General features: G+C 43.6%; 7 protein-coding genes across 7 annotated transcripts; 6 read left to right on the top strand and 1 right to left on the bottom strand.

Moving 5' to 3' along the window:
• Positions 1-6,757: 6,757 nt before the first annotated feature.
• Positions 6,758-7,307, top strand: LOC108057746 (uncharacterized). The gene is made up of 2 exons (XM_017142148.2): positions 6,758-6,772; positions 6,834-7,307. The coding sequence occupies exons 1-2, from the start codon at positions 6,758-6,760 to the stop codon at positions 7,305-7,307; spliced, it is 489 nt and encodes a 162-aa protein (XP_016997637.2).
• Positions 7,308-7,377: 70 nt separating this feature from the next.
• LOC108057747 (uncharacterized) lies at positions 7,378-8,027 on the top strand. Its single transcript, XM_017142149.2, has 2 exons — positions 7,378-7,488; positions 7,572-8,027. Exons 1-2 carry the CDS (start codon positions 7,378-7,380, stop codon positions 8,025-8,027), a joined length of 567 nt encoding a protein of 188 aa, XP_016997638.2.
• Positions 8,028-8,216: 189 nt separating this feature from the next.
• On the top strand, positions 8,217-8,802 carry LOC108057748 (uncharacterized). The gene is made up of 2 exons (XM_017142150.2): positions 8,217-8,267; positions 8,326-8,802. The coding sequence occupies exons 1-2, from the start codon at positions 8,217-8,219 to the stop codon at positions 8,800-8,802; spliced, it is 528 nt and encodes a 175-aa protein (XP_016997639.2).
• A 157-nt stretch (positions 8,803-8,959) lies between these two features.
• On the top strand, positions 8,960-9,731 carry LOC108057749 (uncharacterized). Its single transcript, XM_017142151.2, has 2 exons — positions 8,960-9,031; positions 9,267-9,731. Exons 1-2 carry the CDS (start codon positions 8,960-8,962, stop codon positions 9,729-9,731), a joined length of 537 nt encoding a protein of 178 aa, XP_016997640.1.
• A 127-nt stretch (positions 9,732-9,858) lies between these two features.
• Positions 9,859-10,471, top strand: LOC108057754 (uncharacterized). Its single transcript, XM_017142156.2, has 2 exons — positions 9,859-9,942; positions 9,998-10,471. Exons 1-2 carry the CDS (start codon positions 9,859-9,861, stop codon positions 10,469-10,471), a joined length of 558 nt encoding a protein of 185 aa, XP_016997645.2.
• Positions 10,472-10,580: 109 nt separating this feature from the next.
• LOC108057755 (uncharacterized) lies at positions 10,581-11,173 on the top strand. Its single transcript, XM_044393950.1, has 2 exons — positions 10,581-10,646; positions 10,700-11,173. The coding sequence occupies exons 1-2, from the start codon at positions 10,581-10,583 to the stop codon at positions 11,171-11,173; spliced, it is 540 nt and encodes a 179-aa protein (XP_044249885.1).
• A 2,198-nt stretch (positions 11,174-13,371) lies between these two features.
• Positions 13,372-14,034, bottom strand: LOC108057753 (uncharacterized). Its single transcript, XM_017142154.2, has 3 exons — positions 13,960-14,034; positions 13,590-13,907; positions 13,372-13,530 (listed from the first exon to the last, which is right to left on the bottom strand). The coding sequence occupies exons 1-3, from the start codon at positions 14,032-14,034 to the stop codon at positions 13,372-13,374; spliced, it is 552 nt and encodes a 183-aa protein (XP_016997643.2).
• Positions 14,035-25,242: the final 11,208 nt, after the last annotated feature.

The following is a 25,242-nucleotide window of genomic DNA, read 5'->3' as shown; positions in this document are numbered from 1 at the left end:
TACGGCCGAATTTAAAAGCTTAGCCTTTTAAACTCACTACAATTTGCAAAGTAGTGAGCCACTTTAAAACCAACGGAGACAAAGATCACTATGTCGCAGAGGACATGATTTGGCTTAAGTAGCTAAAACAAAAAACCGATTAGAGCCTAAAGTGTAAGAACGCCTAGAGCAATTACCTTTCCAATTTTTAGATTCTGATTCATTTTGATTTCTTTGAAACACTTTTTTTGTGTTCGTGATATTCCCAATCTTCTACTGAATGATACATTTTAATGAAAATGAACTTTCTCTCAGCTTTTTTATACAAATCGTGAACTTATTGCTTACCATTTAATCAGTTTTTAAGATCGAGAGTTCCACGTCAAAAGATTTCCTTCAGGATTTTTTCACATTTTCCAACACTTTTTCCGTTTATGAATTGGAAATTCTTTATTATTTTGCACTGCTCACTATTAATATATAAATATAGACCAAAGAACTACAGTCTTTTTCCGAAAATGTAGTGTTGTAGATGTAATGCTTAGCTTATCTAAGAAAATACGACTGAAAGCACGGGTAATTATGGTATAGTCAACTATAATGTTTAATTCGAGGTCCTATTCAAACATGTCTATATTTGCGTTACTACATTTCACAACCATTTATAGTTTAAGCGAGCGATGTTGGGAAATGTGCATAGGTAATTTTCCTTTGGCTTTTGTTTTGGCCAAACTGTCCAAGGAATCTTATATTTGTCAGGATATAACAAGCAACTGATATGATTTAAAAGAAAGTGGCGCAACGGACTAAGAACTATTCTAGCACTTTTATCTGTTCCTAAACTATTTGAGGGTTGTCTCAAGCCTTATAAAATATTTTACTGACTCCTTATATTTATTTTTAGATGTCTTATTCTTCTTTATCAATATTGTCCAAATCCTGGTATTGTTTTGTCGTGATTGACTTAGGTCAGTTACGTTCTCGAAGTTACTTGGGCTAGGTCAGGTCGGTTTTCATAGGCGATATGTTTGCATTGCTTTTTCAAGCTCTCAAAAAGTAATCAAATTCGCGGACCGTACACACACGCACAGAAAGGAAGACTCTGGGAAATGTTATTGGGAAAATTGTTTGTTTCGGACGCCGGCTCTTCGTCGTTGGCAACCTTTCATGACCGTAATTCGCGCAAAACTGATCCTTAACGCATTCCGAAAATTTTAAGCTTGCCATCGCTGGCGAATTGTGCAACGAACACGAACCTATCCAACTGCACGAGTCCTTGGGGCAGCCGACGACGAGGCGAAGCTGTAGACGACGAATTCGCACGAGGACCTCTACGAACTGTTAGCCGGCAAATAAGGAGACAACTGAGCTGCGAAGTAGTAACACCAGCACCAACAGCAACATCAAAAATCTCGGCAAATAAACGATGATTGCATGCCGATGAAGGACAAAGAACATATCTAATAACACGAAGCTTCAACTTAAAACTAATGAGGAAAATGTATTATATGTAAATGCAAAAAAGGTTGTAGAAATTTTAATTGCAGATGCGATTTCACTGAGAAAATTCGAAATATTTCCTCAACTCGAATTATATTATAATGGACCAGTATGCAACAGCATTTCGAACATGTTGGGTCTCCCAATTCGCCTCAAACAACAACAGCGTCAACAAGTACAACCCTCCCACTCGGAACTCTACACACTTTTCGCAGTAAGTTTCAAGCTCCTGCTTTAAGTGGAAGCTTTTCCAAGAGACACTGAGAAAACAAAGGTTGCACTTTGTAACGCATACAAAAAGCTTTGATCGCGCATAAATTTTTAGCGAGTGGTCCGACTTGAAAATTTTCTTCTACATTTCGACAGGTATTGATTAACACAATAAATCTGAATTTTAATTTTCCGAAGTCTTTAAAGGTGTGGGCGCCAGACACCTTTTAAAATCGTTTAAGGCGATTGTAGGCGTTAGAGGAGGCGTGGCCCTCGGCTGAAATAAGCTTGCGCTGCATAGGAAGCCCAAGAGTATGTGTGGGTAATCCCAACTTTCAAGCTTTTATAGTTTTTGAGACATCAGCGTTCATACAGACAGACAGACGGACATGACTAGATCGACTCGGCTAGTGACCCTGATCAAGAATATATGTATATTTTATGGTGTCGGAAACGCTTCATTCTAGCTGTTACTACGAGTAACGGGTATAAAAATGGACGAGAAAACGGCCCTTAATGTGAGGTCTTAACATCTCAGAATCTGGCTTTGGTGTCTTGATAGACCTAAACCCAGTTGGGAATTATAAACAACACACTGTAGAAAATTTACTTTACAATGATGGAGATTTATTTGCAATGTATAAAAGCTTTAGTTTTTCTTAAAATCACGGCGAATTTGACTAGACTGTGTGTAGAGTTTAAGGGAGTAATACGCAAGTGGGATAGAGAATGAGCCGAAACGAGAAAGTGGCAGTACAAGAGGGAGACGGATAGCGGAGTCTACACAAAAGCTTTGCCCAAGGGTATTACTTGGGGTTGGAACAATAAAATGAAGGCAAAGTAGGTTTAATTGAATTTAAGTGTCACAATGACACTAACCAAAGCAACAGAGAAATAGCTAGATGAACAACATTAAATAGGCTGTTGATACGTACTATATTTAATGCCAAAATGTTCAATTAATAGGCTTCTTTTAGGCTTTGGCATTCCATGAATGGCCAAATAATTCATGCTGCCCCAATGATACAAATTGCAAATGCAATCAATGTCAAACACTCGAAACCCGAATGCAAATACAGACACCCAGTAACAATAACAACAATATCGAGGGCGGCGAGACAAAAACATTCCAATGCAATTAGTTCACACACACGCGTGAGTGTAAAAACCACCACCACTCGAGAGCTGTTCCCCGTCCATTTTCACCACGCACGGAGCTTTAATCGCCCCGACACACTCACACACACACACATTCGCACAACCCTCGAAGGATAAAAATAAAATGCCATTGCATACTGTGGGGCGCTCCTTCTATTTGCTGAGCACGTCCGCTCCACTCTCTTTCGCCGCCCATGCGCACTGTGAGCTGCCCTTAACTGGGTCTTCGGACCAATCCGCATCGCTCCTGAAAACTTTATGAGCACGGCCCGTGTCGGCCAATCAGGACGTTGCACATTTCCAGGAAAGTGCTGCACTCTTGCCCCTACAATTGCATGCCAGTAGGCGCAAACGCGGCGCAGCGCAGGGAAATCGAAGGGGGCTCGGGTTCGGAGTCCTGTTTGCCGCGCCCAAGTGTCGATTACTGGGATACTCGTTGGTTGCATATCTGTAGGCTCAATTACACGAGAACCCACACTCACACTTCGGGCTCCGATTCGATTCGGAGGTGTTTGCTCTGCTAGGTGACAAATTTTCATGCCAACGCCTGTAAATATGCAGGGATTTTTCCTGCTTTTCACTCCTTTTCCCATTCACACTGGCAAAACGAGGGTAATTGGGGTCGTTCCCATCGTTGTGCTGTGTTGATTTTTCGCATTGCATATTTCCAGGCGCCTCTGATTGCTGCTCCTGCCGTCTTTGGAGTCCTTCCCTGGCCATTTATGATGACGTTCTCCTTCGACTGACTCGCACGAGTGCCACTGCACTGCCAGCTTGTTTGCTCTGAGGGGTCAGGTCAGCATATTTGCCAAGCAAAATATATTTCTTTCATGCCAAGTGTGAAAATTGTCTTCCTCCGTTGCACTTTTGATTGCCGTTTTCAATTGGAGTGGGAAGGAACCAGGGAGAAAGATGGAGACTTTGTTGTCGGTTCTAAATCAGAGCAATGTGGTTGAAATCGTTGACGAGGCATTTTCTATAGTTTTTCCTAGTCGAATGGAGGTCTGAGGGCAATCAGTTTGAACCAAGGAATGGCGGCTACTAAGGCTATGGGGATATATGCCCAGACTGGCAGAAACAAAAGAGTTTGGAGGTAAGATTACTATCCGATGTGGTAAGATTCCTATCCGATGTGGTAGGGTTGTTTAAACATCGATAGTGCTCGATCGACACTATTATCGATACTATCGGAGATTATTAAATATAAAAAACAAATCAAAAGAATAAAAAAATCATGCAAAAAAAAATATTATTAAAAAATTATGCTTTTAACATACAACTTATGGGTACCAAAAATTACATGCAAAACTCAATAATTTTTGTGAGCGATGGTATCGATGTTTCCTAAATTTTAAAACAATCGATAGTATCGACAGTGCTATACATTTTTTTTACCAACTCTACGATGTGGAATAGTTGAGAAGTGTGTGTGAGTACAGTACAATTATTTTATGATTATTATTTTACAAGACGTTTCAAAACATGTTATTCTACGAAGATTCTCTCTTCTTATACCAAACGAAGGCAATTCCATTTCATAGGTTGAAATCGCTTTAGTTTTATAGAAACCACATCCTTTCACAACCATTAGAAATGATCATTATTCCAAAGCATGTCATTAGGGTAAATCTAGCGAGTATATTGTAAGCATTAAAGAACGAGCTTCTCTCTTAAGCCAGCCCATATAATCCGTGTGGCTCAAGAAGCCAAAGTCACACATAGGGACTGTGACGATGGTCACGGGCCCGAGTCTGCATCCTGGCGACCTACAGAATGGGCAAGTGTCCTATTTGCACAGCCCGCAGCAGGCAGGGCACGTAACTGCATCCGTAAATACATAGGGCAGCGCACAGCCACAATCACAGCCGCACAAACACTGGTACCTGGTACACTGGCGCCATGACAGCTGCAAGGACTAAAGCCCCGAGAGGGAATTGAGTTAGAAGAGCCAAAGAGCTTAAAATCAAAAGTCAGGCCAGGCCTATGTAAATAAATGCAATATGCAGGCGGAGGCCGAGGCCGAGACGGAGACGGAAATGGGGAAAGGCAGTCAGTCACGGAGTGAAAGCAGAACGAGGGACAAACAGAAGACAAAAGGAGCGCAGAAGAGCGAAGGCAAGACATTTATTTGGCCAACACCAGGACCCAGGAAGTAGGCACAGTCCCGGGCCCCAGACATCGTTGGACAATGGTAAATGGCGCCTTAGTTTCGACAGACCCGATTCTGATTAAGCGCATAGGTCGACGTCTGACAACGCCACCCCCTCCGCCAACAGGGGACTGCCCATCCATCTGTCGGTCTCTCACTCCGTCTGGCCATCAGACTGTCGCAACCGCAGGAAGGCAAAAGGGGGAAAAATTCAGAAAAACTGAAAAACAGAAAAACAGAAAACTCCAACAAATGGCTAGGCAGGTCGGTTTTTTGCCTGCCTTTTTTCGCCGTGCATTGTTGCAATGTAACGGCGTAAGCAGAATTACGTGCAATTGTTTTCTGCAGTGGTTCGTGCACATAAATGCGGCATTGGGGATTCGGGGTTCGGGCTCTGCGCTGGGTAAACATAGACACGTTGACTGCATCTAGGATGAGCGCCACGAATGACTGACTGCCTTGTTGAATGCTCGCAAGAGCCTAAGACTGTGGATACGTTTGCAGCCTGAGAAACCAAAGGATTCAAGGCTTTAAAGCAAGATATAAAATGTGAGATTCTAACTAAACGAATTAAAGAAACGTTTCTAGGTTAAATTAAAGAAAGTAAATGTGTACTGAAATAGTTACAGATTTATTTAAATTGTTCAATCAAATCAGTTTCGAAATAACCTCACAATCGAGCAGCAAGTCAAACGATTTGGTACCAATGCTCCCTAGGTAACTCATAACTTTGCTTTTGTAATAACCAGGGACAACGAACGGCGGTATCAGGTCACCATTCAACTGCCAATCCTTGAGATAGTACCGACCAACCGGCCATGGACAGCGACTCGGCATCTGTCCATACTTATCCAGACTAAGAATCCATCGCTTAAACAGGTTGTTTCGATTGGAACCTATAACCCTGCAGAAGTCGATGTCGTACTTAAAGAACGTATTGAAAGCTCCACTGCTGCTCAGACCCCTTTCAAGATCTATGTGAAACTTTACACCAGCTGGGATCTTCTCTTTCGTTTGCATCTCACAGGAAATGCGGTTCTCAACGCACGATATGTTAAAGTCTTCAATGTAATTCGTATTATGGTGGCATCTGTGACTCAGCACTTCCAGTGATTTCTATGATAGTATTGTTATTACAAAATAGGTTGAGGAACAGCAAATTACCCACTATGGCCAACAAATTCTGCCAAGACAGCAGCAACAGTAAAACCAGTATTTGGTAAGGGGTATGTAAACTCATTTCGATTCGCTGGCCACACGAGACTAATTACAAAATGAGTTCGGCTTACCTTAATATGTAATGATTCCAAGTTGGAATTTCTAACGCTATTCAACTAATGTGCAGATTGCTCACTTGATCTCGTTAAGTATTTGAACCTCCATGCACTGATGAGCAATTGTCATTAACATGATCATATCAGTTAATTCCCTTGCTAGAACAGGTATGAGATATCAAAAATTTCTAAATTATTTTTTAAAAATTGATTCCACAGAAAAAAAAATATATTAATCTATTTTTGTTTTTTATTAAAAATACAAACCTTTTTTATGGAGTATGATGAACAAAATAAACGTTCTTAAATTGCCGTTTAAATATGTTTTCTCCAATCATTTTAAACGGTGCTGTTAAAAAGCCAACATTTAAATCCCAATGTTTTTTATTTCGACCTTAGTAAATATTTGGCACTCCACCAGTCCCAATTTTTTTAAAAATAAATGAAAGGCCTTAGAATTTTGGCAGTAGTTATGTGCTTTATGACCATGCCCACTACCGTGGTAAGTATTTCATGATCAAAGTCAGCTCCATCCAGTAAAACGTACTCCAAAACGCTTTCAGATGGATAAAGTTCTAATGCTAGAAAGTCAGTGTGGAAACTTTAATCGAAGCTATATTGCTAATCTCACGCTGTTGTTAAAAAACTCTCGAGTGAATCTGGAATTTTACTTATTAAAGAGTCTGATTTCCGGTGTGACAATGGACATAGAGTTCATGATTAGCATGAAAAATTCTAAAAAGTATCAGAAAATTTTCCAATACACGTTGGATATGTGCAACTTGCTGGCACAAAGGAGGAACAACATGTTTAAGAGATGGTTTGCAACCTTCTTCGAGGCCGGGAACTTTAAAAAATATTGCCCTGTCGAACCCAACTTATACTACCTGAGGAACTACAATTATGACACGCTTTTCATTCCAAAGTTTCTGTATGCAGGCAAGTACCGAGTGAAGTTCGACATGAACCAATTGAGGAACAACGATAGAATCAAAGATTTCATTGTGGGCTGTGCCTTTGAAATAGAAATAAAGTAAGCGATCAGTGACTCTATAAATTTTACATGTTGCCATCAATTAAAATTAGTTTAGTCTGGCTGGTGTCTGTATGGAAAGGTATTTTAAACGTCATTATACGCTCGACATCGGTATGGACATGTTGAAAGTGTTTACTGTGGCCCTTTTGTTTTTTTGCTACAAGTTTGGAATCACAAATGCAGTAAGTTATTAATACATAATTGTTATTATTAATTTTTTAATAATTCTTAACTCTTTGTGACAAAGTCGTCATTTGTTTTCCAGACAGGCAAGAGCAAATTCAGTAAGGAGCATTTCGAAAACTTCACGCTGGAGATTATAAACAACACTTTGCACATGGATATGACAACCTCCAAGACGATCCACCGCGGCCTGAAGGTCCTTATCGACACCCAGATCAGCCTGGATAAGGGCAAAAGCTACCAACGCCTCTTCGCCCACATCCTGGACACCTGTGGCGTGGTTTCATCGGTGAGAACAAACATTTTCAAGAGCTGGTTCGATAGTATGCTGAAGCACGGAAACTTTATGGTCAACTGCCCCGTGCCAGCGGGTCACTACTTTCTGCATGACTGGAAGCTGGACTCGCAGTTGGTTCCGCACTACTTGCTGCCCGGTGACTATTGCATCAAAGGTCACTTCTTCTACGGCAAACACAAGTCAAAGCAGGAGGACTTCTTTCTCGACTTGGACGTATATGCTCTGCTGAAAGCAACATAGCATTATTTGATTCGCGTGATTATAAATAAAGCCAACACAAGTAGAAAGTTATAAATATAGCGTTTCCACAATGCGCCATTTCGAGGTAATTTAAAACCAATTAGCAGGTCCAGCGGTGTGCAATCGAATAACAAGAGCACCGTTGATAGCAGACTGCCATTGCACTCAGACCTTCGATCGGAAGTACCAATGTGGAGAATAGCATTTATCCTTATCGGCGTACTCTTGTCGCTGGCAGAGGTAAGGTAAAATTTAAGGAATCCACGTTCCGGGATCTAATTAACTCTGCACCTGGCAGTCCAGCTCGGTGAGCCTAAGTCGCGTCCAGTGCGAGAAGAACTCCAAGTTTTTCAGCATCCTGAACGTGACGTCTGTGAACAGCACGATCTCCGCGGACATTGAGTTGCTCCAGGCCCTCAAGGCCGGCTTTCGAGGACATGTCGATGTGCAGCTGCGACTCAGCAATGCGAAGAAGTTCCAGAGCCTGGTCCAAACCGACACCGACTACTGTGAGCTGCTCTCGACCCTCAAGGATTCGCTCTTCCGGCGCTGGGTGAAGAGCGTGACCAAGAACAGCAACTTCATGGAGAACTGCCCGGTGCCGGCGGGGCACTACTACCTCAAGGGTTGGCACATCGACATGGGTCTGGTGCCCTCCTATCTGCTGAGTGGCGACTACCGCCTGAGGGCCCTGGTCTACTACGGCAAGTATCGCACCAAGAAGCAGCTCTTTCTTGTCCAGTGCCTGGTGGAGGCAACAATGCATAACAAATAGCTGCGAGTTTAACCTGCAATTATATCATTCAACTGTTTGACCGATTAATCAATCTATCACGGAATTTGAACCGAACAACAAGCCCATTAAATGGCTCTAATTGCTATATACCAAAAGCGGTAGTTAGCGGCAATGTTCGAGCTGACATCATCCGGCGATGTTTCCCGCTAAGCTTGTACCAATTGTTTTGGGCTGGATTGTGGGAACTGCATTCATCGGGCCATGCGTGGTAAGTCGAGATCGAGATCCCTCCGCTAAAGGCTCTGTTGAGAATCTGCACACAAAAAATTTGATAGATAAAATTGACCTATACGGGTTTGGGTGTGTGTCTTTGCTAATTGTGTGCATTTGTTTTTGTGAAAGTAACTATTTAATTGGTAGAATTGACCATTTTTGTTGGTTAGGTACTGTTTGACAATTATATTGGTTAATTTTACCAAGTTTTTTTTGTGTGTGCTCGTTAGGCCCCCCGAATGACTTTCAAGGCCGGCGACTGCACCTACAACAGATCGGTTTTCTCCAACTTTACTATCCAAATAATCAAGACCAAGGTGATGATGGACATGATTTTGATCACCACCCTGCGGCAGGGCCTGAAGGCGCATCTGAGCTTCGAGTTCCGCTTGTCCAAGGGCAAACCGTACCAGAGTGTCTATCAGCACGACATGAACTACTGCGCTTTAATCAAGGGAGCCCAGGAGTCGATCTATCGGCGATGGTTTACGTCCATGCTGAAGGTGGGAAACTTTGCCACGAGCTGCCCCATCCAAGGGGGTTACTATTACCTGCATGGCTGGACCCTGGACGCCAACTATGTGCCCTCCTTCCTCTACCTGGGTGACTACCGAATCGGCGGATCGTTCTTCTACGGCAGGTTCAAGAAGCAGAATCCCCTGCTGGAGTGCAATGTGGAAGCCGTGCTGAACTGAAGCTGTCGAGATGAATGATTACGACCTATGTGATTGGATAGTCAGGCTACAGTAAGCTGGATAATTAATATATTTTGCACAAACAAAAACGTTTATTGAAACAGTTCTCTTGTTTTTGTGATCGGCGATGGCTCGGCCTATGTGGATCTTGAAACTAGTCAGGCTGGAGATACAGTTGTGCCTGGCCATATTTCTGTTATCTGTCAGGGCGGTAAGTAGTCTGCTATTACTCCTGGTTACTTCCAGTTCCAACCTACCGCTTCTAGGAACGCAGCATCAAGTTCATAGCCGGCGAGAGCAAGTTCAACCGGGAATATTTCGAAAACTTTACATTCACCATTCGCAACGACAAGATCTTCCTGGACATGTACCTGCGAAAGCCACTGCTCAGGGGCTGGAGGGCCAGGCTGGACTTTAGAACTCGCGTGGGCAACTCGAAGAGCTTCCAGAGCCTCTTTTCTACGAACGTTGACGTATGCAATATTGTAAACGCGGCCAAGATGAACCTGTTTAAAAAGTGGTACAAAAACCTGCTCAAGTACGGAAACTTCCTGCGGCAGTGTCCTTTGAATGCGAGCCACTACTATCTGAGGGGCTGGCAGTTCGGCGAGGGCCTGGTGCCGCCGTTCATAACGAGCGGATCGTACCGATTGGAGACCTACAACTTTTTTGGAAAGTACAAGGGCAAAGACGAGGACTTCATAATGAGCTGCACGGCCGATGCTGTCATACATATCTGATGCACTGATTCCGATGGCTAATGGCTTGGAAATAAATATACCATACTCGTGGCCGTGATTTGTAATTGATTTTTAGGGCTCTCATTTGCGTTTCATCGTGGGCACTGAAATGTGGAAATTGCTCGTGTGCTCCGTTCTTATTCAATATGTTTTTCACATCGATCTCGTCGTGGGGGTAAGTCATTTTTCGACCCCAAATGGCAGTTCTTCAGCTTGGCTTTCTTTCAGGAGCGCAGTGTTCAGTTTGTCACCGGCAACTGCAGCTATAATCCCAAGTATTTCAAAAACTACACGATGACCATAGTGAACAACATGATGAATATGGACATGGTTCTTAACAGACCCATTCAGAGGGGCTTCAAGGCGCACATCGATATTTTGCTGCGTCTGGCCAATGCCAAGAACTTTCAGTCCATGTTCAGCCAAAAGTCCGACGTTTGCGCCGTAACATCGAGTGTGAAGAACAGTCTGTTTAAGAGCTGGTTCAAGGATATGAGCAAGAACAGCAACTTCATGTACAACTGCCCAGTGGAGGTGGGTCACTACTACATGCACCAGTGGCGCATGGGCAGTTCCATGACCCACAAATTCCTCATTCCCGGCGAGTATCGCGGCAAGCTCACCTTCTTCTACGGCAGGTACAACACTAAGTCGTTTGAAGAGGCCTTGAGTCTGACAATCGACGCTATTCTTTCCAACTAGACCATTTAAACTCAGCTGCCTGATCATTAGGCAATGTGAATAAAGTACAGGAAAGATACAAAAGCTGGATGATCAGTGCACTTTCATTTAAGACAAATTTCTTTCTCACCATTTCCTTCTGATATTGCGAACATTTAACATAAAATTAAAACATTTGGATTACATGTTTCTTAAGTACGAATGTTCTCAATTCAAGAACAAAGTGCTAGGATTTTTCTTTCTATGTACGAGTAAAGGAATTTTTATTAAAGCTAAGAAAATACTATTTATTCGGAAATGTCGCAGTAATGTCTTCCAAGCGAATACAGTTGGTTTAGTGTATAGTATAAGAAATATAACGGAAAAGGTTTCTGTGCCCCCAAAATATGAAGGTTGTGGTTACTAAATATAAACTTTTTCAAGACAGCTAGCCAATTTTAAAATGTTGATACTATTCAATTCGGATTTCAATTTATTTAAGTAATAATTGTTGTATTTAATAAAAACTTTAATGATATAAACCGGTAAATACTATAATGTACTATAATAGATTTAAGAGTTTAAAGGGCTAAAGTTAAAGGTTAAAGGTTTAGGGTGTAAAGCCTCTGAAAATCTACCTCCAGACAGCAATTGTGTCACAAATACCAGAACTAATGACGAAAATAGTTATTTTTAAAGGAGTCTACATCAATTAAAGCAAGCCAGCAGCAACGAAAAACTGCAACTTTGTCGGGATGTGTACTCGATGCAATGATGATGTTAACAACTTCCGCACTCACGCAGCGATAATCGAATCGTTGGAGCTGCCTTCTTCTCGATTTTCAGGCAGCGTCTGCAACGGATGATGGCAGCAATTTTATGGCGAGAAATAATAATATCCTGAACAAGGCTGCAACATGTTGCACGGCGCAGCGTTTGCGTTGATTATCGTTGCAGCAGAAGGAGAAGACATTGGAGCATTCAATTTGGCTCGAGTGTCCTTAGTGTGAAAAGGGGGATCGCAGATGTCGCATGCAGCAAAAGAAATTGTAAAGCAGACTGGCGGAAAAAAGGATACATTAGGATACATGTGACTCGATGTTGGAAGCGTTTAACTTTATTTCCTCCTAATTGCCGCCCGATGCCTTCTGTATTTCTCAGTCCGTCTTCCCGGCGGTCCGGTCATAATGTGCTTTTACACACTGGCGCATCCAAAGTGATTTGCCCCAGGCCCTCATGCTCGCCAATTTGTTCGGAGTCCCGCTGGTATAATTATAGGTTGTGCGGCGATGATTGCGCCCCCTCGATAGACTTCACCCACATTCGACACACATCCTGGTCCTGACAACGCCGGCAGGCATGTCTGATGACTAATGAGTGTGGGGCGGAGAACGAGTGAAAGTCAGGTGAGCTTTGCCTAATTAGTTCAACCGCCCATCCAGCCATGTAATTGGAGGCCTTTCAAATAAGCCAAAGAATGGCTTGCAGATGATTTAATTTATAGAAAACCAATGGGAGTTGGGGCAAAGCTTACAAGTCCCATCGGTTGGCTTTTGGGTGGCCAATGCAATGGCCCTTTGTAAATCAATTTCATGGCAAACAAACATTAAACGTTATTTAACACAAAGCTCGGCAACTGCGACAAGTATAATGATGGCAATTTCCTTGAGTACACGACGCCACTTCTTCAGCTATCCGCTCCTTACTCCCTGCATTACCTCCTGCATTACCCCCTGCTTTTGTTTCTGGCGTTTGTTCTTCGCCGGGTTCCGGGACAAAATACAAGAAATTGCTCTCTCTCCAGCGGCGGAAGTGCAATTGATGGCAAATACGACGAGAAAACGAGAAAAAAAAACCCATGGCATCCTTGGGAGCGCGTGCGAACGTGTCGAGAGGAGCTGGACGAAGGACGCAGGACGCAGAACGCAGGACGAGGGCAAACTTGTCGATGGAAAAATACTTTGTCCCCAAACTATTATTGACAGTGTTTAAATTATTTTGCGCTTAGATTGCGCACTCGAATAAATCGCAGCTTGCAGCGCGGCCAGCCACGTTCCGGTCTCGAATCCCTATCCGTATCCGTGTCCTTGTTGGAGGACTCATTAATTTATTTATGCGAAATGCACGTGCAACGATTTACTCGATTGGAAGTGAGAAATTGTGTTAGCCAGTGGAGATTTGAGCTCTTCAATGATTCATTGCTTTTTAATGTGACCAGTTGCGCTGGCCTCCATCGACCATCACTTCATTTTGATGTCCACATAGAAGATTGTGTCTGTCAAATTGACGCTGTGCCAGTCCCGCACATAAACATTCGAGTCTATCCGAAAGCTGCCCGAGCGAATAAAACGCGGAATGGTCTCCTTCTCCGAACGAATGTTGCACATATAGTAGTTGCCCTGAAAAGGGGGCATTAAATTGAAATTATCATAGTGGGAATAAATACAGTATAGATTACCTCCTTGAGGGGACAGCTGCGCGGCATATTGGACTGCCGGAGAATGTTGTTCAGCCAAAAGTTGATCAGGCTGTTGCCCTTGCCCCGGCCCATCACCTGGCACAGATTCACGTTGTAGGTAAAGACGTCCCTGTAGGAGTCCTTGGACACCCTTTGTCCTATCGTTGCCCTCAGCCAAATATCCGCCGTGATGTTACGGGCAAAATTCAGGGTAAAGTTGATCGTGGTAAAGTCCTGACTGATGGCTGCCTCATACAGCGAAATGTACTTGCTGTTGTAGCCGGTGACAATCTTCCGAAAGAGCAAGAAGTTCAGGGACTGTAAAATGAAATCATTAGGGAAATAAGAGGTGCTGTCGGCCGAGTCTCACCTTTTTCTCTGCAATGAATTCGCAGACTACACAGAGGATCAGCCCAAAGAGAAGTGCTCTGCGGATCACCAACATTGTTCGCTTTGAGCCGCAGTACACCTAACTGAACCTCCGATATAGCACGAACTGGGTTTCCGATGCACCCATTAAAAGCTCATCAGTTTCTCATTTGTCGAACGCATCATCGTGATTTCGATATGGAGAAAGAAATTAAATTGAACTACAGATCCACTCAGGTGGCTCCTGAGAGTCCAGCCAAGCCAAGCCTCTCGGCGTAATTAAATTGCAGAATTGTTCAGAAGTTTACCCAACCGACCCTGCCCCATCCACATCCACTGCCCATATAATTTGTTAGGGACTGACGCTAAAAATATGATAAATTACCGCTTAACGGGCAGCTGCAGTTGCCTGCCCGACAAGGCAGCATAAATTCAAAAAGAGCCGCTATTTGCTGCTAACCAAATCTTAATTATAAATCTAAAGGAAGCACTTGCAACCGAAAAAAAGGAGAAAGAAATTACCGCAAGCGCAGTGCGCCGAAGGATGTGCTATGGGTGAAGGGGGAGGTGGACCCGGAGTGAAATGATGATTTAATAGAATGGTCTGCGGGCACCGCCAGCTGGCTACCGTGTCCTGCCGGCTGAGCCGAATGAATGGGAGCCGAGGAGCTGTGGGCGGAGAAGGCGGAAATGACTCCATAAGCTGCTGCAACCATAAACCGGAAGTTAACAGACTTTCGCTGATGTGGCACTTTCATGGCGCTGCTGCAGGACACCAGGACAACGGGACACGCGGACTCAGCCGACACGCTCGGCGGGCAGTCTGCAAAATTGTGACAGCGCATGGCCGCAGGATAATCAAATAATTTTTTTTCTCTCAGCCTTCTCCTATCCTTCGCCCAAGGACCTCGCCTTTTTTTCTTTTGCGAATTTTCTCTGAAACGACTCCTGCTGGCTCGTTAAATTATTGTTGCAACATTGCCACAAAATGCTAATTGCCGCATACGATACGATCGAAGCGACTCGGTTTTCCCGTCTGGTTCGTTTTTGGGACCGGCGAACTTTTCCGAATTGCAACTGTCATTGATTTTGCCTCATTCTGACAGTTTCCATTTTCCCTGTTTTTTTTTTTTTGTGCTCTTGCCTGGCGCTTATCGCCATCTGTCGAAGGCCGGCAAATTGCATTGGCTTACACATTAATAAATCACCCACAATATGTCGGGCAAAAGTTTTCCCATCGGGCCAAAGGTGCGCGTGATCTTTGAACTATGAAGTTCCTTAAAAAATCAGTTTATAACTGATAGTCAGGCGTTTTTTTCCACCGCTTTTTCGGCCATTAATAATATTTACTCAATTTTCCGACACAACAATGGCGAATTGTATGCTCAATTTTATTTGCAAATGTTTACGCGCGAAGGAATCAGAACAACATGGATAATTGTAAATGGTTCGGAAGAGCCACACGAAATTCACTGAAATTCGTTGTGCAAATTAGGGTAATTTAGGTACACCCAAAAAAAACTTGATATGAAACGATGATCAATTTGAAATTAAGTGGTAGCAATTTTGACTTGATATGTGGCATCTCAATTCGATGTGCTCCAGTTCGAATTTCGGATGAGTCTGTCTCGCTTCCACGCAAGTAACTTTAAGTCGCCCTCTTGCTTCTTCCTCTCTTTTTGGAAGTCAGAGAATTCCCTAAATAAAAAATTCGGCAAAATAATAATATTTAACAGAAAAAATATGCGTATAAATAACAGAAATTTACCATGTGCACGTCGATTTGATCCCGGAGTGTTTTTTTGTGTGTAGTTAATTTTGTGTTGTACATTGGCCTGATCTACATGGATGCCGACGACTTTAACGGCGAAGAGTTAATGCTGAGCCAAGTGGAGGACTCCGAATAATTGTCACCATTCCCATGCCCCGCTCACCTCCACTTGGGAACATTCCCATACACGTAGGAGAAGCCCTGAATGGATTGCCAAGCAGCGACGCCTGCTGCTCGGAATAAAGGCGATGATTCCGTTGATTTGAATTGTGATTAAAATGCAGAGTATAATTTCCGCACCGCCCTGCCCGAGCCCACAGTTCCCGTTCACTGGGTGTCTGAGGCGCTGTCTCCGAGTTGGCAGCATGTGCGCCCAAGAAGCGGGAGCCCCAGAAGAAGTTTTGTGCCTCGCTTCACACTTTGTCTGACTGTGCACAAAATTCCTTGGAGAAGAATGCGGCGACGTGGGCGGGGAAGTTGAAGAAAAATTGCAAAAACCGCAACTCGTGTCGACTTGATGTTAGAATAATGAAGAGGCAAAACTTTTGCGCAAGGCATGTAATTTTTCGCAGTGACAGCCGGCCGTAGACCCACCCTCCATATAACCCCCCTAGTTCCCCTACCGGAACCGGAAGTTGTCATTCGTTTTGTGCATTTGTTAAAAAGTTACAGCTGAAAACAGGCAAAAGAGGCGAAAAAACAAAACCACAACAGAGCGAAACAAAAAGTGCATGGAAACTGCTGTCGCAGGATCTCATTTGCTTTAACTGCAGTCTCGCTTTTCTTTTCCTTTCTTGATTTTTCCCTCTGCGATGGTAGGCCTAACACTTGGATGGTCCAGAGTTCTGGTTCTGGCCCCCCACCGAACCTCCCACATAAATCACGGCGGGCCGAGGCCCAGACAGACCAAGAGTCAGAGTCAGAGACCGAAAGGCCGCGTAATAAATGCGAACAATGACACAATTGATTGGCCAATTACGTGCGCTTCGGGGTGATTATGACGTTACGTACCGTTAGCCGACGCACATCAGGCCCATTTGGACTGCAAGGACATGGGGGAGGGGTCGAATGGTGGGTGGTCCGCAGTCCTGGCGTCCTGGGGGTAGAGCCTGTCATGCCTGGCTAAATTTACACAATTAAATGCGTGAAATTCGTTTGAATAATTGAGCAATTTTTCGGACACTGCGTGCCGATGGGCAAGCAATGAGGCATAGGGGAACTTTAAGCGAGGGCATTGCTTTAAAAGCTTTCAAGGTTATCCCGCTAAGGCAATGATTAATTAAATCGCAAGGGCATACAGGGTTTTTTTCCGTTCGACGATGCAATAAAATATGCAACCGAAAACCGAGATAAAGTTGCCTTAAATTCAAGTGACTCTGGGCCAGAAAAAAATCGCCGAGAATGGCAACTTTATGGCCAGTGGTCGAGGGCCGAGAGAAAGCCGCAGCTAATTTATTTGAAGGCTGGGCCATTTATGCGACACAGGACCTCCGAACGGCGGAACAGCGACAGCAGCAGGACCAAGCACTTCATTGTGCAGTGGCTCGTTTAAAACGCTGATTCAGTTTCATCATTAACCAGATTAATATGGCCGAGCGTTGCCTCTGACAGCCCTTCGGATCCGAGGATCCGGTACCCCGAATCCTTAACCCCTTCGCATGGCCAATCGATGGGCATGCGGATGCGGCGAGCCATGTTCTAGTCATTGCCCGTCCAAACGATGGCCATGTGGTCGTCCATTGCAGGGCACTTGAAGTTTATCGCCATGCAGGCGAATGCGCCACGCGGCGTATGCGCAATATTCGAGGACATGAATTTTTATGCGCCTCCAAGGGTGGCAAGCCGAGAGAGAAGGGCTTTTGGCTAATTTGTCCGTCACATTACGCAGGCTAATTGTGCATGGAAATGGGATATGGTTAGTGTCCTGGTATAACAGCTCAATTTGGGACCTCATCGATGGCATAGCTTATCGGATATATGAACGATTATTTCCGTGCTGCTCCTTTGCTAGGTTATGGATACCCCAAAACCACTCACCCTCATCGCATGCCGCTCTGATTGCAATTGCAGGATATTTCCTGCTGCTTACTTTTCGGCTGCGACCCAAGCCAACAGTTTATTCAGTGTCTCTGGCAGCAGCCGCGTGGAATTGTGATAATATTTGCCAGGAAAAGTATTTACATTTGACTCAAAGTTGGTTCCTCGAGAGAAGCGAGCGAAAAGCGGCTGAATGCCAAAGGAGCAGGAGGGAGTTAGCAATCACAGTTTTCGACATTTTACGAAATTGTATCGGCGTCGAAGTTTTCTTTGCCGCTTATTTGTTTGTTGTTGCACACTCGTTTTCTTCTTTTTTTCCGTCGAGAGGGAGCTTTGCGCGAAATAAGAAAAGTTTTTCTTTTATTTAAACAAATTTTTGGCGCAGACATGCGTGGCAACTCTTTTAAAGTTTCCGAGCTAGAAATACTTTTGATAAGAAGACCGGGCCGGGAAAGCGGTCAAAAGAATTGTTTCCGCTTTCCGCAGGAGGAAATTCCTAGCCCAGCAAATTGGCATTAGTCCTGAGAGCAGAAGCATCCCCAACGCCGCAACTCGACTCAAGTGGTCTAATGCAATACAACTCGTTAGCCTGGAAAAATATTATCTAATAAGGCGGCGGACGAGGGCTTCTCGGGGTCTCGCCGGGGGACGGACAGACACAAGGCGACCAATTAAATTTCACCCGCATCAATAATCATGAAAGCAAAAATTGCCAAAAGCCTCTCGGCAAGCCTATGAAAAAATGTCTGCCTTTCCCCTGCACATAAAGCGAGTACATCCAGCAGAAATGCCACATAAAACGAAAGCGCGAAATTAAACGGTGTCGGGAGGGGGAGGAGCAGGTGGATGCCACCGGTCTACGGCAGACTTGAAGTCGACAAGCGTGTAAATGATATAAATTCAATTTAATAAAATTGTTAAAATCGCAACGACGAACGGAACGAGCTGTGGAAATACTTTGAGCGCAGGTGAGCTGAAAATTGCTGTGAAATTTTAGTGCCCAGGCGAGGAAGTCAGGACTGCCAGGACTGCCTTCAGCCCGGCGGAAGGCGAAGGCGGAAATACGCGTGAAAATTCCTAGCAATTATTTCACACAAAGTACAGAAGTGAGAGTCTCAGACTCGGCAGGAGTAGGAGCCGGATGGTAGTAGCGTGTCCTGTCGCCTTCTGCTCGTCTGGCTCAGCGACTTTTCCGTCGTCATTGAGCATTGTGTTGTCAGTTCAGCAGGATAGCTGGAGGATTTGCGGAGGGCAGGTCGACCCAGACGGAAGCTCTCGACCAATACAGCTTTGATAGCATTTTAAGCGGCTTGCGTGGGTTTTATTCTCTCGCCTTAATGTCACGATAATCGCATAATTTCAGTCCCCCCGGACACTTTAAAGGACGGCGAGAGGGTTGGCCGCCCTGGAGCCCTGGAGCGAAAAGAGTTCCGCTCCCTCGGCCTATTAAGACGACTGACGGGGACTTCCGTTCCCTTCGTCCTATTGCATATTACTTTTCGTCCGAATTGTCTCATTAAATTGTTTTTGAATGGCGCACGTGACTTTGGCTTTAATTTCCCACAGTGAGATGGCAATCTCAAATGTGAATGTATTGGGTTGATTGGTTCGCCAATAACAATTTAATTTAATAAGCGTTTTACTAAACGATATTGATCACGCTTAATGATATAAACATGTCAACTCTCTGAATGGAAGTTCTCTTTGGACTAATAGAAACATTTTATCCAAGTCTTTTTGTTAGATTAAATTCAAATTTACATTTTACTTTAATAAGTCGTACTAACTTAAATGTGTAAGAAATATTTACAAATAAAACAATAATTATGGCACCATATACTACAAGCTTCATATAGTACTGAATGCGTGAATATGCCAAATAATGAGACGAGTTCAGGAAATCAAAATTGCCAAGTTTCCAGAAAAAATGCACTTATTGCAAAAATTAAATTAAATTTAAAAATATATGTTAATGTTTCTTTTCAAATAAGACTCAAAGTAAGAGTTTACTAATTTATTTCGTCCTAATTTGTTTTTATATAGACATGAAAGACAAGAATGGTAATAGTTACCATATTTTCCAGCATTTATCTCAAAATGAGAAAATCAGTGTTTCCCCAATTTTTTTGTAAGTTAAGGCTTAGGTAATGTTCTTAGCTTATATTTTAACCGAAATAATGCGCTTGGCCTAAAACTCGTGCACTTATCATCCTTCCGTCCACAGTTCAATTAGTTGGCCAGCCTCCCACTTAGCCCTTCAGGCCCAGTCTCCCAACTTAAACTGCCCCTTTCTCTTGATTTCCGTAGACGACACTTGCGGCTCCTTCGCCCCCCTTAACTGCGGTTGTCTTCATGTCTAATTTAGCGACATTTTATTGTACTTTTCACCACAATCGCTTTCCATTGTTGTAATACAATTTTCTTGTCGCATTTGGGCCAAGTTATTCTATTCCACTCTATTTTAGTTCATTTCATTTCGGTTCATTGTTGTTGCCCCATCCTGTTGCCCACTTCTGTTGAGCTTAATGTTGGCCGCAAAATGTTGTTTTTCTTTGCCGGAGGGCCCTACTCCGGCTGGGCCGCCTAAAAGCCTGCTACATATTCCGAAATGTTTTGTGTCGCTTGCACATTTTGTGTGGGCGTGGCAGTGCGCCCTCTGGCCGGGCACGCCCATAATTCAACCGCAATAGCGAACTGTGACTGCGGCTTTGTCTGCACTTTTCCAGCAAGCGATGAGGTCGGTCTTCCTGTCCTCCAGTCTTCTATCTTTCTGTCCCTCGTCCCTGCTCAAGATAGTGCAAGAGTTATTGGCAAGCGACAGGCAGTACAGTTCGGGTGTCCTTTGTCGCAGGAGAGCCTGCAGGCGGGGGGCACCGCATATGTTTTATTAAAATGCGCTCACATTTCGCTTTCAATTTGAAGACAATTTTCGAGTCCCTTTGCATGCGCACATGTTGTCGGGCACTGGCATAGTTTTATTGTTCTTTATGGGATGTTTTGTGGCCCACACAATCATTAAAAATGCTTAAGCCAGACAAGGAAAGTTTTGGTTCGCGCCCAAGTAGTTGTCTCAACTAAGTTCGGGCCAAGGAAAATGTAAAAACTTGAATTGGCATTGCACCACAGCAGGGAAATATATTTCAAACGGTAATTACAACTTTTTGCGGCAATTAACGCAACAAATCTCCCAACATCACAAAAATTTTGGGTTTCTCCTAGTCCCATTTAAAAACTATGCCAGTAAATTACACTGCTGCCTGCTTTAGAAGCAGAGTTCATTAATATTTATAACAGCATTCGAATGCGCACAAAGGGACTGCCCGGCGTGTGTGGGTTGGAATAAAGAACAAAGCAGCCAAATTAATTTAGCGCCACTGAGGCCACAACTGAAAAAATCGAAGGAAAGCCAAATCGAAAGCCTGCTCAGCGAAGGAAATCAACTGTGGCTGGAGATAAAAAAATAACAAAAATGAAGTATCCTTTTCCTCCCTCAATTTCGACAGATTCGGAAGATAGAGTAACAATGGCGATGAGGCGGGGGTGGCAATTCCCAACTGAAGGCTGAGGATAGTGTGCTCCCTGCCACACTTGATTGATTTCATTCTATATACGAAGCGTTTTTCCAATTACAAAAGCGCTAAAATCAGCACAAAATCACAGGCCACACACCGTGGAACAGGAAACGAAAAAGTGCTTTATAAATGGAAAAAAAATATTTGTTTACCGAATGCAATTTAAACTTCTTAGAAGCTAAGACACTCTCGAAAGTTTTAAATTTGTACGACTTAAATATTTTGAAATATTTAAAATTAAACAAAAACACCTCTTAACGAGGTAAAGGGTCGTGACGATCGCACCATCGAAAGATCTAATAACAAATTTTGTGACGAAAAATGCTTGTACCAAGTAACCAAGACTCTTGGTGCGTATATAAATTATTTAATTATTCATTCCTTTGGTATTATAAACTAAAACTAACAGAAGAGCTCATACAAATTTAATTATTTACCAAGCAAGTACATTTGGAAAAAAAGTGATATAATAGTGAAATAATACTCTTGCAAATTCTTTTACATTATTTCTTATACATCGAGTTACTCAATAACTGTTATTGGATAAGGCATTTCATCAGAATGGAATCGTAAAAGGATTGCTTATGAATTTATTTTCATCTTTCACCATTTGACCCACTGTGCCGGACCGTAGTGGACTATCGATGATGGCGTATAAAATAAAGTTCGCGAGAGAAAGGCACAAAGAAAGGGGAAGAGAAGAGGGCCAGCAGGGCAAGCCTAATTGCGGAAGCAATGCGCCAGAGAATTAGTTTTCTGTATCCCACGCGGCGTATACGTATTGCGATGATTTTAACTTTTATTTCTAAGGAGCCCTCCGAACGACCCCACTCGGCTGTAAAGCGGCTTTGAAACGGCAATTAGCATCAAGGCGCCGCCAAGACAGTGGGCGGCTCGGGTTGAGGCTGAATTAATGAATTAACATGGCCAAATGAGTTTGGACAACATTACAAATGGAATTCTTTTGCTGCCTAAGTACGCCGGCTTGCTTTATGAGCAAAGTTCAGTGGGAGCAAAGTTTTGCAATAAAAATTCAGAAGATCTCCACGTGTTCAGCATGAAGAGCGCCGACAATTAGCCAAGGAGAAAGGGTTGGCTTACAAGGCGCTACGAGCCCTTTTGCATTCCTCTGATGATTCTCCATTGCGAGTGCATCCACATCCACGCAATTTGGGGAATCAAATGCCGTTAAATTGTACTATAGGGCATAACAAATTGGTTTTTTAGCCGGCAGCATGTGCCCCAGACACTCTCTCAGACAAGTTCTACATCCCACCCACCCACGACAGGCCACAGAATTTGGTTCTGAAAATTGTCAAGCCAGCCGCGACAAACGCCGCTATTTGCCGTCGCCTTCGTTGTTTTGCCGGCTTAATGTTCCTGTCGTGTCTGCTTGATATATTGTTATCATTTCAGCAATGGAAATTATTTCATTACATTGTTTCTGTGCCCCTTTTATTGTGTTAGACATTCTTCCCTCCGCCAACCTTTGAGGAGATAGTTATTCAGGTGCCTGCTCCCCAATCCCGAGTCCCGGAGTCAGATTATCCATTTCTGTACCATTTGCCGGCTATTAAAAACTTTCACTGACTTAACAAAATGCAAAATCGTTTTTCCCGAATTTAATACATCTCCTGGGCTCCCTTTGAAGTTCCAATTTTGCCAACTGCGCTAGAAAAAATAAAAAAAATAAGCGGCGGGCAAAACATAATCTTCCATCAGATACAAGAAACTCTAGTGAATTCGTCTTTATTTCATTTGCATTTAAAATGAAAAGAAAATCAGACCAGCATGAAAATAAACGCAGGCTGAGCCGATATATTTGGACATCATTAAAAGCGTTACATTTGAATGGAGACAAGTTGATCGGGGGAAGCTCAAGATGAAGAGACGATGACGCTGCCAAAGTCGCTTGGTCCTTTTGCTTGATATGCATAAATGTCAAAGTGATTACAATGCAGGGCCCGCAATGTGTTTATCGTTTTGTCACATGCTTCACTGCCCGAGTGCCAGTCCCCAAGCATTACCATCCCCATCCTCATCGACATAACAAAAAAAGGACAGCTCGGTGAGTGTTACAACGCTCTGTCCTGAATGGATATTCAGTCATTCATTCGCTCACTCGCTGCTTACACGCCCATCGAGCACGAGGACGTTGGGGGCACAGTGGGCCGCAGACCGCAATTGAGCATCGGCTAAGGTCCTTGGGCACAGGACGAACTGGGAGATACGTCTTGATGTACGCAGGTGCGCTTATTGACGCTCGACTGCACTTCGTTTGAGGACATGCCGAAAATCTCAGGCAGCCAGATCAAAGCCAGCGGACCTCCCCATTTTCCGCCTTTTCTGGTGACAAGCTGTCTTCGCCCCCTTTTGCAGAACTGGGATTTGGCTAGCAGAGTGAAAAGGTTGCGTCTTAATATTTTTGGGACTCTCGAAAATCCTTTCTGGTCACAGTTGTGCTGCGACAAGTATCCTTCCTTTTCCTACTACCCAAAGACTTGCAGACTCCGCGGTGAACTGAGGCGATAACTGTGAGTGAAATGGATGAGAACTGTGATTCGATGACTACTTCCAGCCAAGGATGCACTGAGCACACGTTTCACCTCAACTGCAGGGAGTGGCCAAAAAGAAGGGCAGCAAAACAAATCCATTCCCACCCCGCAGAACCCACATCGTCTGCAAAACACTTTGAACTTTTTAAATTTTTAATGAATCAAAAATGTTTTCACACATTTTCGCACTCCCCATGGCCACGTGTGCCTGGTATCTGTATTCTGTATCCTGTCTGCTGCGAAAAGTGTTTCCGATGGCGGATTCGATTTCCATTTTCAGTGCAGGGAAAAAAGTGTTCCATGTGACAGTTCGTCATCGACTGGTTTAGCCCTTTCAGCCTCCATTTGGCCCCCGAGCCCCAAAATGTAATTGAACTTAATTCGATTTGGAGCGAGACAAGTTTTTTGACAGCTGCTCAAGTTCTCAAAGCTCCCAGGGGAGAATGCATTTCCTTTGTCTCTCATTAAAGGCTCACGAACGGGGGCTTTAAGCCGATCGAAGTGAGCCAAAGCGGGTTTCGCTCAAGGATTTCCAATTCCACCCAGCAATTACATCACCGCCAACCTCGCCCAATCCAATCACTCTGCCCAGCTTATTTAGTTTATGACTTCACTACACCTTCTCCTGGTCAAGGATCCCAAGGAGTCCACTGGAGGTGGTCAATTTTTTCGCATATGTTGCCATCAAGTGAGCACTCAAGTGCAGCAGCTTGAGCTCCGCACAACAACAATGCCCTAACAATGCCGAGCACAACAACTTTACATTTGGCCAGAAAGGGCGAGCACTTGGCGAATAAAAATGAGAATAAAATCATCCCAACTGCACCCCAAGGCGACTTGGCTCTGGCTGGCTGCGTCCTAACAAGTTCATTTTTCTGCCAGTCAGCCACACAATTGCCCCCCGAACCAGAGTGGAGCGGTATAAATATTTTCCTGGCAATATATGAAAAATGATTTGATTTTACAATTACAGAAATGAGATTTCATCTCGGAGCAGTTGGGGGAGTTACCTTCGATTTTAATTGGTAACAAAAGAAATCTTTGGATCTCTACGTAGTCTGAGCTTCAACCCATTGGATGCTCATAGTTGATACCATTCATCGAAAGGAGTTTTAGGTGGGACTCACAATAACCATAAATCGTGAGGGCTGCACTTAAGTTGAATTTATTTAAATACCTAAAGACTTTGTCGTCTGCTCCTGTCTGCCATTTTTTGGACCTGTCCTCGGGTTGCACCAACCCACACACAGAAAAAATAGAAATACTGTCATTTCTACCTTATTTCATATTAATAAAAAAACCGATATGATTAATGTCAAATTTATGATTCAAACATATCAACTTGATAT

The sequence above is a fragment of the Drosophila takahashii genome, chromosome 3L (genome assembly GCF_030179915.1).
Source record: "Drosophila takahashii strain IR98-3 E-12201 chromosome 3L, DtakHiC1v2, whole genome shotgun sequence".
Taxonomy (NCBI): Eukaryota; Metazoa; Arthropoda; class Insecta; order Diptera; family Drosophilidae; genus Drosophila; species Drosophila takahashii.
The sequence above is the reverse complement of the archived record's forward strand: the minus strand, read 5'-3'. Positions and strand labels throughout refer to the sequence as shown.